This window comes from Botrytis sinoallii (assembly GCF_014898435.1).
Source record: "Botrytis sinoallii strain Bc 23 chromosome Unknown BSIN_007, whole genome shotgun sequence".
NCBI classification, from domain to species: Eukaryota; Fungi; Ascomycota; class Leotiomycetes; order Helotiales; family Sclerotiniaceae; genus Botrytis; species Botrytis sinoallii.
The window spans coordinates 1,706,817-1,723,137 of record NW_024066034.1 but is presented as its reverse complement, the minus strand read 5'-3'; the positions used below and the strand labels follow the sequence as shown (position 1 = coordinate 1,723,137).

The 16,321-nt window shown below is 45.4% G+C and overlaps 3 protein-coding genes across 3 annotated transcripts; 2 read left to right on the top strand and 1 right to left on the bottom strand.

Annotated features, from left to right (window-relative positions):
* Window positions 1-1,025: 1,025 nt before the first annotated feature.
* On the top strand, window positions 1,026-8,505 carry EAF02_004930 (uncharacterized protein; the record flags this gene model as incomplete). The annotated part of the gene is made up of 3 exons (XM_038900978.1): window positions 1,026-7,456; window positions 7,516-8,228; window positions 8,279-8,505. The coding sequence occupies 3 exons, from the start codon at window positions 1,026-1,028 to the stop codon at window positions 8,503-8,505; spliced, it is 7,371 nt and encodes a 2,456-aa protein (XP_038759490.1).
* A 710-nt stretch (window positions 8,506-9,215) lies between these two features.
* EAF02_004929 (uncharacterized protein) lies at window positions 9,216-10,337 on the top strand (the record flags this gene model as incomplete). The annotated part of the gene is made up of 2 exons (XM_038900977.1): window positions 9,216-10,216; window positions 10,277-10,337. The coding sequence occupies 2 exons, from the start codon at window positions 9,216-9,218 to the stop codon at window positions 10,335-10,337; spliced, it is 1,062 nt and encodes a 353-aa protein (XP_038759489.1).
* A 3,710-nt stretch (window positions 10,338-14,047) lies between these two features.
* EAF02_004928 (uncharacterized protein) lies at window positions 14,048-16,131 on the bottom strand. The gene is made up of 2 exons (XM_038900976.1): window positions 14,852-16,131; window positions 14,048-14,792 (listed from the first exon to the last, which is right to left on the bottom strand). Exons 1-2 carry the CDS (start codon window positions 15,269-15,271, stop codon window positions 14,241-14,243), a joined length of 972 nt encoding a protein of 323 aa, XP_038759488.1. The 5' UTR covers window positions 15,272-16,131; the 3' UTR covers window positions 14,048-14,240.
* Window positions 16,132-16,321: the final 190 nt, after the last annotated feature.

Below are 16,321 nucleotides of genomic sequence, written 5' to 3'. Positions count from 1 at the left end.
TTGCTGCTTCTTCAAACAGGCATACGGGTACCCACGTGGCCAGAAAGTATACAATTTCGAAATGAGATGCATATACCACAAGATAGTGGGCTGCAAGAGGAGTAATCTGGTCTTCATAGCGTCGGTGTTGCATACTTTCAGCCAGCACGAATATCTGGCATGAGTCAGATGGTACCTATATTGGTTAGAATCTTGTTAATGAGCGGAAGTATAGATTATGGTGGTTATTGCTAATGTATGTCGTTTGTGTTGTTGTCTAAGGTTATAATATACGGTAATAACCTCATATAGCAACATTTCATGTATTGATACCCAAAATATCATTAGTTTTGTATGAAATAAGAACGAGATATATTTTTGATTTTATACATTACTCGCAGGTTGTATATCAAGTACAAGATTTGTTGGCATAGAGATTTAGCGATCTGAATTATAGTGTGAGCTGCATAGCCCTCACAGAGCTTCAAACTTTAATTAATGGAAAAAAATATAGGCTAAAGCTGGAGGGAGGAGTTGTACGTGTTAGTATTTTTCCAACCCCTTCTCCTGCAGTAGCGAGAGGAACTAGCTAATCAAAGAAGCACATTCAATTGGTCAAATCGATCAGAAATCGGATTCCTCCGATGCATCGGCAGATGTAGTCGGAGAAAATCGAGTCAATCAGAATCATTCTGAATACTATCTGCTAGGGGTGCTTGAGCTTTGAGCATCTCATATGATTTTAATCGCAATCAGATTTTCGGTATTGTGGGCTCCGTTCACTGCTGTTCAATGTATTTCGTAGGTTAGTACTAGCATAGGGTTTGGGGCCAATGATGCTAGTTCGTCATGTCACATGCTTGTCGAGGCATCAATACATGAGATGATGCTATTCGGGGTTTTGCCGTACATCTTTCTTGAGATGGGATTATCCCATACCGTGTATTCCAGTTCACTGGGCAATTTTCAACCACATTAAATACCTTATATACGGACATTCCCGCATATGTTCTCATCAATTGATTTCAACATCTTTCCAAATCAGTATGAATGAACCCATTGCCATTATCGGTAGTGGTTGTCGTCTAGCCGGAGGATGTCAATCTCCTTCTGAACTTTGGAATCTTCTTCACACCCCTTACGATGTTTCTCAGGAGTTCCCCCCGGATCGAGCTTCTGCCTCGCGCCATGATTCCTTGCCGCGAGGGTATTTTCTCTCACAAGATGTGCGAGAATTTGATGCATCATTCTTCAGTCTCAGTCCGTTGGAAGCACAAGCAATGGACCCCCAGCACCGATTATTGCTCGAGACAGTATATGAAGCTCTAGAGGAAGCGGGACTTCCTGTGGAGACACTGCGCGGCTCTGATACCGCGGTCTATACGGGAGTGATGTTTCACGACTATCTCTCACTCAGCAGCCAGGATCACATGGCTATCCCCAAATATCATATCACCGGCACTGCCCCAAACAAGGCGTCGAATCGAATTTCATATTTCTTCGATTGGCACGGGCCTTCAGTTACCGTTGATACTGCCTGCTCATCTAGTCTGGTGGCTCTAGACCATGCAGTGCAGCAGTTGCGGAGTGGCTCGTCAACTCTTGCTGTGGCAGCAGGGGCCAATTTGCTTCTTGATGGTCGCCCATTTATCGGTTTTAACAACATGGGGATGCTTTCCCCCACAGGAAGCTGCAAGATGTGGGATACCAATGCCGACGGCTATGCAAGGGGCGAAGGGATTCTTGCCATGCTGTTAAAACCGCTCCGACTTGCTCTGGCAGATGGTGACAATATACAATGTGTCATCCGAGAAACTGGCGTCAATCATAACGGACGAACCAGTGGGATTACCTTGCCAAGCGCATCTGCTCAGACAAGCCTCATTCGGGATGTTTATCATCGAGCAGGGTTAGATCCCACGAAACCTTCCGACCGACCACAATATATTGAGGCCCATGGTACAGGCACTCAAGCGGGGGATCCCTTGGAAGCCGAAGCTTTAGCCATGGCTTTCTCGCTCACATCATCACAGCCCGATGAGGCGCGTATGTTAGTCGGGAGCATCAAAACTGTCATCGGTCACACAGAAGGAGCAGCCGGACTAGCTGGAGTATTAAAAGCGTCTCTGGCCATACAGCACGGCGTTATCCCGCCAAATCTCGGATTTCAACAATTGAATGACAAGGTCGCACCATTCTGTACCAACATGAACGTGGCTACCAGCGCACAGCCATGGCCCACGATGGCATCCAACACTCCCCGACGAGTAAGCATCAATAGCTTTGGTTTTGGAGGAACCAATGCCCATGTCATCCTAGAGTCTGCACCGCTACCAACTAAAAATGGATGTCAAGAGGCATCTCTGTTACCAACAAGTGAATCTTCCCTTCCTTATGTGTTTTCTGCTGCCTCGGAACAATCTTTGATTTCAATGTTGAAACAATATGAAAAATATCTACACGAAAACCCATCCATTGATTCTACGGAGCTGATTTCCACATTGGCATCCCGCCGATCTCTCCTCCCTGTTCGTGTTCGATTTCCCGTCTCTTCGATCTCATCTCTTCAGCAAGCTATTAAGAGTTCGCTCGAATCAGAATTGATTGGATATCAATCCCCGCTGAAAGAATCGAAAATTCTCGGCATCTTCACCGGTCAGGGTGCGCAGTGGGCCCAGATGGGAATTGGGCTTTTGGCTGAAAATCCTAGCTTAATTGTTTTCCTTGATGATTTAGACACGGCTTTGCAGTCACTTCCGGAAGGCGATCGCCCGACATGGAGTCTTCGAGAGGAGTTGAAGCGGCCATCTAAGGAGTCACGAATCAATACTCCAGAAATCTGTCAACCTGCCTGCACAGCCATCCAGCTAATGCTCGGCCACCTATTACAGGAATTCTATGGTGTCTCATTTTCTGCAGTCGTTGGCCATTCATCTGGAGAGATCGCCGCAGCATATTTCGCCGGCTTTTTACGCTCAGCTGATGCTATCCGAATTGCGTTTTATCGAGGTCTACATGTAGCCCGATTCATATCATCATTTAATCAGGAAGGTAGGATGTTAGCCGCAGGATTGTCCCAGGATGAAGCAGAGGAATTGCTAGCAGCAACCGAATTCCTGGGCCGATTATCCCTTGCGGCTGTAAATTCTCCATCTAGTGTAACTCTTTCTGGTGATGCAGATGCTATAGAGGAAGCTCAAGCCCAGCTAGCGAACCGCAAAATCTTCAACCGGATTCTCAATGTTGAAACCGCATATCACTCACATCATATGTCAAAGTGCTCCTCGGCATATCAGGCTTCGCTCGAAGAATGCCAAGTTGAAGTATTGCGCCCTTCGAACGACGCCCCCTGTTGGTACTCAAGTGTTCAATCGGGAGAACCTATTTCTTCTGTGGGCTCTGAAAAATTGGGAGCATCCTACTGGGTTGATAACTTGGTAAATCCAGTCATGTTCCATCATGCCATTCAGAATGCGGTATCTCTCCAACCCGATATCAATTTCTGTCTAGAAGTTGGTCCTCATCCTGCTTTAAAGGGTCCCACCATTCAGACGATAACAACTGTGCGGAAGAATCCCCCTCCATACTCTAGCACTCTTAACCGAGCCAAGACTGATCTGGTAGCATTTTCTGAATGCGTCGGGGACTTGTGGGTACATTTGGGAAGTGCAAGAGTTCCACGCTTTGATGCTTTGAAACACACAAAGCTATCACTCGTTGGCCTCCCAACTTATGCCTGGGACCATCGGCATAGCTTCTGGCTGCCACCACCTTCAATCAATTCGACGAAGGGAATTTGGAATCAGCAAACGTCTCAAAAACGTGTCAATAGCCTACTAGGATACAGGGTTGGCGATGGTGACATCGGCTCAACGTATCGTTGGTCCAATGACTTGAGAATTGACCAATTGGGTTGGCTGAGTGGTCATACACTCGAAGGTCAAATTATTTTTCCCGCCACGGGCTACATTGCATTGGCCTTGGAGGCTTGTAGACAGTTCGCCGCCGGGCAATCTATTCAGAGTATCACTCTGAAGGACGTCAAATTTCTTAAAGCACTTCGCATTGATGAAACTTCAGGGGCCAACATAACGGTCACCATGAATGTGTCGCAGAACGAAGATTCTGTCATACAGGCGAAGTTGAGTGTAGACATTCCTCCTACGGAAGATGATGGGAAATTCTCCACAGCTGCCACTATGGACATTATGCTCGAGATGGGCTCCCCTGTTGATGATCTCTTGCCTGGTAGAGCTCCTTTCTCCTCCACCATGACGGAGCTTGACCATATCAAAGTATATGACCATCTAGCCAAGTTGGGCTACGAATATACAGAAATGTTTCAACGCGTTCGCGGCCTTCGTCGATCTCTGGGACAATCAGTCGCAGACATCGACTGGGACCATACGGGGGACAATGAATACGTTCTTCACCCAGCCTTGCTAGACAATGCCATTCAGGTTCTATTCTCTGCCTTTACAGATCATCACGATGAGAGTATGTGGAATCTTTACATGCCAGTATCTGTTGATCAGGTGACCTTGGACTTTTCTCTCTCATGCCTGGGGCGTGAAGGGTCATTCGGCGTAGACAGCTATTTGCGCAAGGCCGACAACAGCGGTATTTGCGGGGATGTCACTCTTTTCAACTTTTCTGGGCAAGGAATTATCCAGATGGAAGGACTTAACACCATGCCTGTGTCGCCTGCTACCGAAAACAATGACCTGGTACTCTTTTCAGAGACAGTATGGGGAGTTTCCGAGCCTAACGGCGAGCTAGCGCTGGGTACTCGCCGGGCTTCCCCCGAGACGTTGACAAAAACTCTCGAGTGGGAGAGAGTATCGTTGTATTACCTTCGAACGATCGGCCACAAGTTTATCGATCAGAAGACAGGCAAGAGGATTCAAACAATCGAAATTGAACCTCATCATGGCGCTTTCCTAGACTATTGTTCCTGGCTCGAAGAGACTGTGCGTTTGGGCAAGCATCCTTATGCGTCATCATCCTGGCTTTCTGACACAGAAAAAGAGATTGAGCAGATTTGTCGCCAATACTCCGCTGAGGATATCGATTTCCGATTGATCAAAATGGCCTTCGAGGTTCTCCCTCCAGTTATCAGAAAAGATACCACAATGCTACAAAGCTTCATGGCGGATGATGCTTTAAGCGACTGGTACCAGAATAGCATGGTCTGCGCTCCAGCTGAGGAACCACTAGGAGAAATTATCTCCCAGATTTCGCATCGCTATCGAGGTTTGAATGTACTTGAGATTGGAGCGGGCACCGGTTGTGCTACAAGATCAGTGTTGCCAGCATTAGGTTCGTCTCTGGCTCGCTACACATTCACTGATGTGTCAGTTGGTTTCTTCGAGAAGTCAGCACAGCAATTCTCCACGTATGCCGATTTTATGGAATTTAAGACCTTCGATCTCGACCAAGATCCTATGGATCAGGGGTTCATCGAAGGTTCCTATGACTTGATTGTTGCATACGCAGTTCTGCATGTGGCATCATCTCTTAGTGATGCTTTAAGGCGAGTCCGACGCCTACTGAAGCCCGGTGGTTTTCTGGTACTTGCAGAGGTCCTGGGAGATGGACCAATGGCTTTGGGCTTGATTTTCGGAGGATTTACCGGTTGGTGGGCAGGTCGAGAGGAAGGACGACGATATTCGCCAACTGTCTCTCTGGAGGCATGGCAGGAGGCCCTAGCCAACACCGGCTTCTCCGGCGTTGACACACACACTCCGCTCAAGGATCCCATCACATGGCCTATCAGTGTCATGGTTTCTCAAGCAGTCGACGATCGGGTTCAATTAGTCCGTGAGCCACTCTTATCAAGCAAGCCAGTGCTGGAGGATTTGATCATCGTCACCGATCTTGACTTTCCATCCCATGATACCATGCAACTCCTGAAGAAATTGTTGGCTCCTCATGCGAGCCGCATTACTAATTTCAATTCCCTGGCTGAAATAGATGACATGCCTTTGCCAGACAAAGCTACCGTGCTTAATTTGGCTCATCTGGAGATTCAACCATCTGAAAAGGCGTGGCGAGGGCTTCAAAACCTTTTAGGAACGGCTCTAAATATTCTTTGGGTCACGGATGATTACTTAAGTGGAAATGCTTCGTCCGGGCTGTCCACTGGTTTGGCTCGTTCTTTGTTACATGAAATGCCCCATTTGCGTCTGCAGATGATTGACTTGAATCGCGAAGCAAAACCTGACACGGTGGTATCATTAATTGCAAATAATCTTCTACGCCTGGCAAAGGGTCGCGATAATGATGAACTCTGGACCACGGAACCTGAGATGGTTATTGATGCAATGAGTCGGGTCCTGGTTCCACGCCTACAACCTCTGAGAACGGCCAATAACCGGTTGAACAGCTGGAGGAGAAAGATCACCGCTCCGGTTCATATGGATGAAGATGAAACTGAGTTGAAATGGCAGAATGATAACTTCATGCTGGTTGCGAAGGGTCCCCTTCGCTCCTATCAAGGCAGTTCTCGTGTCATCCGCACGACACGCTCGGCACTAGCAGCCATACCTCCCCATAATTTGCCAGTATATCTTAACCAAGGTGTGGACAGCCTTTCGGGAGAAGTGATTGTCGCCGTTTCTGACACCTTGTCATCTATCCTGACTGTCCCGATGTCTCTTTCAATTCCTGTTGATCTTGAGACCTCCAGCCACCCTCAATACCTAGATCTTTTGGCCACCGACCTGTTGATCAAGTCCATTGTCGATAGAATTACCCCCGGAAATCGTGTTTTGCTTTATGCCGGTGACTCTGTTGCAGCCGCCTATGAAAAGTTTTGGTCATACCACTTGCATGCAAAACAATTTCAAGTACACTATGTAACTGGAACGAAGGAGTTGGCCACCACAGCGTTATGGCAATACTGTAATCCACAGGCTCCAAAAAGACTCATTACATCTACTTTGCCCAAAGGAATTGACACTTTCATCAATCTCTCAGAAAAAGACGCTGCGGCTAAAGTGCTAGACTGTCTGCCCCTCCATTGCCAGCAATTCACATTTCCTTCCGCGATTACGGCCACATCTTCAATTCCTTCCCTTCAGCCAATACGAGACATGACTGAGCTGCTCACAAGCGCTCATGCTGCTGTTCAAAAGTATATCGAATTAGATTTTCCCGTCCAACTTCCGGAGTATAGCATCGCAGAGCTACTCAACCACAAGCCCAGGGATTTCTCCAGCGTTCCGATCGTAAATTGGTCGTGCGGGACTCCACTCCTCGCTGATTATCAATCGGTAGATACGTCGCAGCATATTCTGCGCCCCGATCGAACATACTGGCTTGTTGGATTGACGGGAGATCTGGGACAGTCTCTTTGCGACTGGATGGTCTTGCATGGTGCTCGAACGATTGTTCTTACCAGTCGACAGGTTCGCATGCCCACTGACTGGGTCCACAGACATCGGGATGGTGGAGTCAATATTGTTCCTCTAGCAGGGTATGTGAATATTTTCCCCGCTTACTTCTAGTATCTGATACAAAAGCTAACTGCACCAGCGATGTCACCAATGCGGCCTCTTTGAAAGAAATACACACCATCATCACAAACGATCATCCCCCTCTCGATGGCATAGCCAGTGGTGCAATGGTGATGCGCGAGAATTTCTTCCAAAAAACAACTGCGGAGGAATTCAGTCAGGTTGTCGAACCCAAGGTACGAGGTCTGCAGAACTTAGATGATCTAGTTGGCGACCAACCCCTGCTATTTTTCATCGCCTTCTCTTCAGTTCTGGCAACACTAGGTAATCTCGGGCAAAGTGCCTACACCGCCGCCAATGTAGCATCCGAGGCACTAATCGTGCGCCGGCAACAGCACAAGCTGGCTGGCTCAGTAATCCAGATCTCCCGCATGACAGATGTTGGATATGTGAAGCGGCAACGATCAACATACTCGGCACAGGAAATGGAACGATTGGATGCGTACTGTCTGCCCATGGGTGAGCGACAGCTACACGCCTTATTTGCCGAAGGGATTTTGGCTGGTCGACTACCGCGCAACTCCATGCCTGTTATCACAGCAGGAATTCCCAGAATCACAACTGATAAAGCGGACAATGCGGCTTGGATGAAGAATATTCGGTTCTCGCGCTATTGGGAGCAGAAACCGTTGCACCAGGATGATCGAGTTGAAAAGAAGACAGGCAATGCCTCAATTCGAATTCAATTATCAGAGTCTAAATCTACTGATGAAGCAGAAGTGATAGTCCGGGGTAAGTGAGCACCGTTTCTTCTGATTAGCAATTGTATTGATCTTCCCTAGATGGTGTCACCACCAAGATCCGAGCGTGTCTTCATCTCCCATCCGATCAGCCCGTCGCAGAGCATGCAGCTCTGATCGACCTTGGGGTGGATTCGTTGGTCGCCGTTGACATCCGGGCTTGGACGATGACCGAGCTAGGGGTTGACATACCAGTTTTGAGGCTTTTGTCTGGCATGACCGTGGATGAGATTGTTGGTAATGTCTTGGAGGTTATTCAGACATCATGAACGGAAACGATTAGAAGTGTGGTAGGGCTCCGGGATCATTGTAACGATCTGGTGTTCTCTGGGCAATCGCTGCCTCAGATTTGTCTGGTTTGTGTGTAGAGGCTTTGTAATTGTATCATTATAAGAAACTTTGAAAGAATGTTTGGGAAGCAACGTCAAGAGAATATATATGGTCGTTCTAAGAACTACCTAGGTACTTAGAGCGATGAAGAAACCTGCAAGGCAATGATTTTACAAACAATAATACTTAACACCGTCATCTTGAGAATGGAGAGGAGAATGGAGGAGAACATTGAAGCAGTCATTTTTTCATATGTTAGATTAGACTTGCCTGAGAGAACGATATCAATGAGCATGTAGCAAAAGTTATTGAGAAACTAAATGATCGAATAGATGAATTTCTTTGGAGTATTGTTGATTGAGTGTATGACATATACAACATAAGTTGATTTGAAGAGACAAAACAAATGCATATTAGGTTCGTATACTCACCGTAGTAGCTGCTACCCCACCATCCAAATGGATCCATCACCAGAACCTTCCATTGATAATAATATAAATCGACTCAAAGCCTCAAAGCCTCAAACTATAAACACGTAATTCTTAAAAGTTCGTATCCATAATTGCAGATATATTCCTGTAAACGCATATCTGAATCACTTTGTTTCTGACTTTATTTTCGAGCCAAAAGGAATTCCAGTCTGCCCACCATGGCGACCACCAAGCAACGTCTCGCCCTCTCCATCATTGATTTCCTCTCCACCTCCCTCACCGACGGTACTCTCAATGAAGAAGAGCGCGAATCCATCGAAATTGCCCAGAACTGTATTTCCGAGTCTTTCAAAGTCGACCCTACAGATGGCACTCCCAAAGATACCCAAAACCTCCTCCAAATCTACAGTGTCTATGAGAGTCTGAGAAAATCCCAAGCCGCCGCCGCTCCTCCCAAACTCGCCGATGAGAAGCCCACTGGCAAAGAACCGACCGCAGACGAAAAGAAAGAAGCAGAGGGTTTGAAGAGTCAAGGAAATGCAGCTATGGCTAAGAAGGATTATAAAAAGGCAATCGATTTGTATTCGCAAGCTTTGGCTGTTATCCCCGGCAACCCAATCTTCTTGAGCAATCGTGCGGCTGCCTATTCGGCGTCAAAGGATCACGAATCTGCAAAGGCGGATGCGGAGGCTGCGGTTGATGCTGATCCTAAATATACCAAGGCGTGGTCGAGATTGGGACTTGCAAAGTTCGCATTGGGGGACGCAAGAGGTGCAATGGAGGCCTATGAGCAGGGTATTGAGTATGAAGGAAACGGAGGATCAGATGCGATGAAGAAGGGATTTGAGACTGCAAAGAAGAGAGTGCAGGAACTAGATGCTACGGGAGAAGATGATGAGGTTGCTGAGAGAGGCGCGGCAGGTGCCGGTGCGGGTGGTATGCCAGATTTGGCTAGTTTGGCGGGTATGTTTGGTGGCGGAGCTGGAGGTGGCGGAGGTGGAATGCCAGATTTGAGCTCCATCATGAGCAACCCAATGTTTGCAAGCATGGCTCAGAACCTCATGAGCAACCCGGATGCATTGAACAACCTTATGAGCAACCCTAGAATACGCGAGATGGCCAATCAGTTTGGTGCTGGTGGAGGTGGTGGTGCTGGGGGCAATGGAGGTGGAATGCCTGATCTTTCAAGCTTGATGAATGATCCTTCTATTGCTGAGATGTAAGTATTTCCTTCCCAGATATTCATCCCCTTTTGATCCGTCTCTAACATCATCAACAGGGCTAGAAACTTAGGTGGAGCAGGAAGAGGTGCAGGTGCTGGACGCGGTGCCCCTCAATAAACGACATTGCAATTAGTAGTCAACAGATTCCCTTGATGCGTAATTGGTTGATTCGTCGGACGTTCGTTTTACATCTTACATGAGAAAATGATTAGATACACACCACATACCTAGTCATGGCAGGCAAATATGACTTAATGAGTACGCGATTTTCAACAATAAATAAATGTGTTTCAATTGATGCAGGAAAATATGTGATGTCGTGTATGTTTTTGCAAATATCCTACGTTTCTAGCCAAATAACCTAGCTTATACACAGCTTTAGACCTAGGACTATATCGACGGTCTCATCAATTAAATTAATGACAGGGTACCGATACTTTTCCACGAAACGTATCAGAGACCAAAACTTGAGAGATGCCTTGGATTACGATGCAGGACATACGAGTACATTTGAGCGGGAAATCTCTCACCCTACGCTAGGGCAATGAGCTTGAATAAAACAGATGATACCCGAGTATGGATAAGTTATGCTGTATAGTCAGTAACCTAACTCTTACTATCTATGTGGGAGCTTATGGAGATTATACATTATACAGAAAGCGAGGGATTATATTATATTACCAACATACTTAAACTCGACATATCGAGAAACGAGAGAAAATTTGCAGTATATATTTGCAATATTTACATTCCATTACATCTCCTATTCGAATTGCGAATTGCAAGGTCGAACTATATGTATGTTCGAGAAGATGTCAGATGTGAGAATGGAGGATAAGTGGGTGGACGACTGTGTGTTTGAACTGGTGTTATGTACTTGAGTATGTCTTGATAGATGGATTGAGATATGATATGATATGAAATGAAAATTGAAATGAAATGATTATATTTGTGTTCTTTTCTGTATTGTATTCTGTGCTGCATTCTGTATGAATATGAAGACGATGGATGGGTGATGGAATCTAGGATCGTGGAGTGTATGTTCATTGTGAGGCTTGAGGAATGCGCTATGCAGTGGTGAGATGAGGATGCTGGGATTTGAAGAATGGATGTATGTGTAGGTCGGGGTTGTGAGGTCAGATAGATGGTGTGTGGTAGTTTGAACTTTGTATGGTGTTTAAACTTCTTCTTGTAATGTGATGGAGGGAGATGGGATGTGAGAAATCAAGTATGTGTAGATGATGGGATTGAACTTTAGAAAGGTACCTACCCAGACACAGATGTTTCACAAATGCTTGGATAGATACTTGTGGTTTGGTATCATATATGTAATGATCACGAGTACTACTATGAGGTATCAAAAACACGCATTAGAAGTTTTAAAATTCGAAATGAAATCCATTCTTCATCTTTGTCCTCCTTTCCCTCTCCCCTCCCCATTGATTCTTATTCACACATATCCAACGACCAAATCGTTATTCGGGTGATCTAGCCACAAACCTCTCTCCCGGTGATCATCCTATCCACTACTTATCCAACACACATCTCATACCTAATAAATGCACCATGATCCAATCTCAGTTCCATTTCTAGAAGTCTCCCTGCTCCCACCATTTCATACCTCATCCACCCATATCTACAATTTTCTTCTCCTCCCTGTCCCTCCTCTCTCTTTCGCCATTGGGCATCACCCTCGACACTACTTTCTTTTTCCTCATTCTTCCCAACTTGATGTTTCAATGAACTTCTTTTCTCGATACAAAGCAAAAAAGCCATGCTGAGAAAATAAACAAGTCCCACAATAGCGCGGAGCATGCCCGCCGTATTGCCAGTATTGAGGGAATTAAGATGCAGGGCTACGCATTGGATTTTTGTCGTGGGGGTATTATTGGTCTGGATGCTGAACATGATGGAGAGGAGATAGAGGTGGGAGGATAGGAAGAGGCTATAAAGATAGAGGAATAGAGTGATAACGATGAAGTTGAAGTTGCATTGCGATATCTGCTGGATATGACAGAATCGAAGAATTGGGAAAAGGGGCTTTACATGCTCTCAAGATTGTTCGGTAATGGTGGACTCATTTTAGGAAGGGCGATGGCTGAGATAGTGGCAGAAGTCTAGTTTGAGTGATTGTGGGCTGAGACTGTGTAGTCGGGAGTAGCGATAGAGAAGGGGATCGCTTGAGATGAAATTCTGGCAGTAAGAGTAGTGTCTGTCGCCACAGGAAAACATTTGAAGTTGAGGAAGCATTGAGATTGGCAGATTCCAACAACTTGGAAAACTAAGTACATGTCGACGTTTAAGTTGGTGAAGCAAAATAGATACCTTTAAAGCTATTGCTTTACTGTTGAGAACTCGAAATTTATGCTTGCCTCGAACTGCATATAGCGGTTCCCTTATTGATATTTCTATACATACCCGACGTCTATTGCCCTGAGCAGTTGAAAGGCGTTATCACTGAAACCATTGGGATTACCAAAGTTGAACTGGAATATTGCTCCATCATCCCCTTAGGGAGATAACGGGTTGCTTGGAGGCGACCAAGAAGGCCAAGGTCTAAATTTTGAGCTCCACGTGCTCGTACTTCGACGATACCAAAGGCTCAAAAAATGACTGAGGCAAATGATCAAGCCAAAGATAGGGTTTCTGTATGAAAGAACAAAATCCAAGACACACAGAGGAACAAATCACCACGATGGTTGACGTGAAGACGGATGTGATGCCTTGTTATCTCAATTTTGTATTGGTGTCAACAAGTCTATTCGCACCAACCACGTCCACAAGCACGCAGCGTTATCTCGAAGCTAAATCCCACATCAGAAACACGGTGAGCTTCAAATCTTCAACATTACTAGGACATAACAGGAAGAGCTCCCGGCAGGGCTAGAACGCATGCTTGGAGATAAACATTAGGCGAAGGAATGTACATAAAGCAAGCGTATCTTGCCAGCGCCAAGTTAATACAACAGCAAGTCATTTTTGTGCCGCACTGTCTCGCTAGAAGTTCTTCAATCATCATGGGTAAATCCTCTGTCATTCTTTGAGATGGACAGGTTACTAGCATCATCGTGGCGAAGGCACAGTAATCCCAGTCATATGAGTCCAATAAGAGTACGGAAATGATGATGTGGCACTTCAAAATGACATTGTCTCCAAACTCTATGATAGCAGACACCGTAAGATTATCCACTTGGTGAAAGTCTGAAAGTAGTTTGTGTAATCAAAAAGAGTATGTACGCAGCGAAGACATAACAACCGAGCCCTCAATACTGCAAAGCGAAACGATACATGAGATGCATAACAAAACGTCCCCAAACTCCGCGAGGAATGAGCCACGATATAGATGCACGTTGTGGCTAGAGAACAAGTACATGTCAGTTTAAACTGCGTGATATGAAATAGGTTGCTCCTTCGATGTAAGACAATGGCACAGACAACTGTATCTTGTTCCTAAGCTATTCAAACAGCATCAACCTCCGGAAAACTTTCCAAAAAGGGTGTCAAAGATGATGTGGATGATAGGAGACGATGGAAATCGTTCCCGGCCCAGACTGATAGTCTTTCTATAGACCCCAGGTGAGGGAAATAAATACGAAATGGGTGTATGGTATTCAAGCGAACACTCGAGAATTGAGACGAGGGATTTAAATTTCTGAAAATAGGTATAAACCAGCAGCGGTGACCCCGATTTTTTTGGAATAATAGATTGATATGATACGAATTTGATAGTAGAATTAATTTCCGTCAATAGGACCTTGCCATTATTAATCGTGTGAGATTCATTACATCTATGGGTAGAAAATTACTAGCTAATCTCCCAATCTCCCGTACATTGATATGGCATACAAAGATGCCATAACAGTCACACAGCACAGGTAAATTCAGTGGTAGCCTCGAAATTACCAAAATTGGACGCATTGAAAAAAAAAAAGTCGTCATTGCATTTCATGACAATCTATCAATCGTTAATTTACATATTTGTATCCTGACGCCTAATGTGAGACCAGCTCAAATCCCAAATTACTTCTCTTCTGGCCAAACGTTGTAACCAAAGGTATCCTTCATGTTAACGAATCTAGTTGCTCTGCCCTCTGCGACCTTGTTGACAGCCGCGAAATCTTCATCACTAAGAGTGATCAATTTCGCATTACCTGCGATTCTTCCTGGGTTGCTGCTCTTGGGTAGAACAGCATAACCTCTCTTCAATCCCCATGCGATCAATACCTGTGCCAGCGAAGCACCGTTCTTCTCTGCGATGGCATTGAGGTCTTTGTTGGTAGAAACCTTTTCACCAGTACCAGGAACTTGGTCTTGGCTTCCCAATGGAGAGTAGGCGACTGGTACAATATCCTTGGAAAGGCAGTAGTCGATGAGCTTTTGTTGTGGAAGGAAAGGATGGATCTCGATTTGGTTAATTGTTGGCTTAACCTCAGCGAATGCCAAAAGCTGCTCAATTCCTTTTTCGGTCCAATTCGAGACACCAATAGCCTTTGCGAGTCCCTCCTTGTATAACTTCTCCATTGCTCTCCATGTTGGCTCTGGATTTTCTGTCAAATCTTTCTTGATGACATACTATTTTAATGTTAGAATTCTGGTCTTGCAGTTGTCATTTAATGTAATGTGGTTCTTACCTTTCCATCAGCACCAATCTTTACTGATCTGTCCTCGTTCTTCTCTGCAGCAATTGGCCAATGTACCAAGAATGCATCAATGTATGGGGTTTGAAGCTTCTCTAATGAGTTCTTCAAGCTCCATTCGACGTCTTCTGGTTCGTGGAGGTGATTCCAGACTTTTGTGACAATGAAGATGTCAGATCTCTTCACACTTGGGTTGGCAGCAAGGAACTCCTTAACGGCTGTTCCGACTTCGTCCTCGTTCTGGTAGAACCAAGCGCAGTCCAAATGTCTGTATCCTGCATTCAAGGCTGCTACGACGGCCTTGTGTGTCTCCCCTACGCTACCCTCACTAGCAAATGTGCCGAAACCAAAAGCTGGCATTTGAACTCCATTGTTCAACTTGATCAAAGGACCTGTAACTGCTGGTGCTGCCATATTGTAAAAATGTATGTATTATTCTGAGTTCTATCGGAGGGGTAAAGAAGCGGGGTATAATTCAAAAGGAAAAAATTCTATGTTTGTTTTCAGAAAAGGGTGGGATGCATTAATTGTATGTTTTCCTAGGTAAGCTCCGTTAGAATATGTAAGTAGATATGTATCAACAGAAGCTTCTAGTCATGGCACAAACTCTGCATGATTTCTTTTACTCGGGATCGATGATTTGATTGCATATGATGTTTCGTCTCAACATAACAGAATATGACGTATCATGCGGATTCATGCTCCCTCATGCCCCTCATAAGGTTTCTTTCCAAATTGTGCTAAGTCATGTAAAACCCACTTGAGTCAGGGTCCTGAGAGTGGATATGGCGGTGGTGGGCACAATTATGGGAAGGAAGTATAAACCGACAAATAGCTATCGAGGAAAGCGTCCGAGTGGAATTGACATTATCAATGATGAAGGAGTATACGTAATAAGAGGGTTGTAAGTTGTAACTGCTGCTGTTATTTGGGTTGCTTGGCAATAGTAAATGTAGAGTGGAAGTTGTAGCAAATGTGGTAAAAGGGCCGTAGATCGATCGATGCCGATATGAAGGAAAAGCCACTGGTAAAATTTCCTTTTTTCTTCCTTGCAATGTTCCTGTTCCTGTCTAAGAGATGGCGACGGCGGACATGTGGGAAGATACTTGTCGGTTTCAAAAGGCTACCGAGGCTAGTCAAGGCTGTGGCGGTTGAGAATCTCGGGAAGAAAAGATATCCAACCCAGATATGCAAGGCTTGAGAAATTGGACCAAATTTTCATTCTATTTTTTCTTGATTTGCTTGGAAGCTCTGATGGGATGTCGCTTACTAAGCCGAAGAAAGGTTTATCCGAGCTTAAGCCAAGACACTGGTAAACCTTATTTCCGCCTTTTCATCAACTACCCATCCATCCTCACCCTCTCCCTCTCCCTCTCCCTCTCCCTTTCCCTCACGTACAATGTGTGCAACGTTATATCATCCGAAGAATAACATCATTCATCATCATGGTACCAGCATACTCCA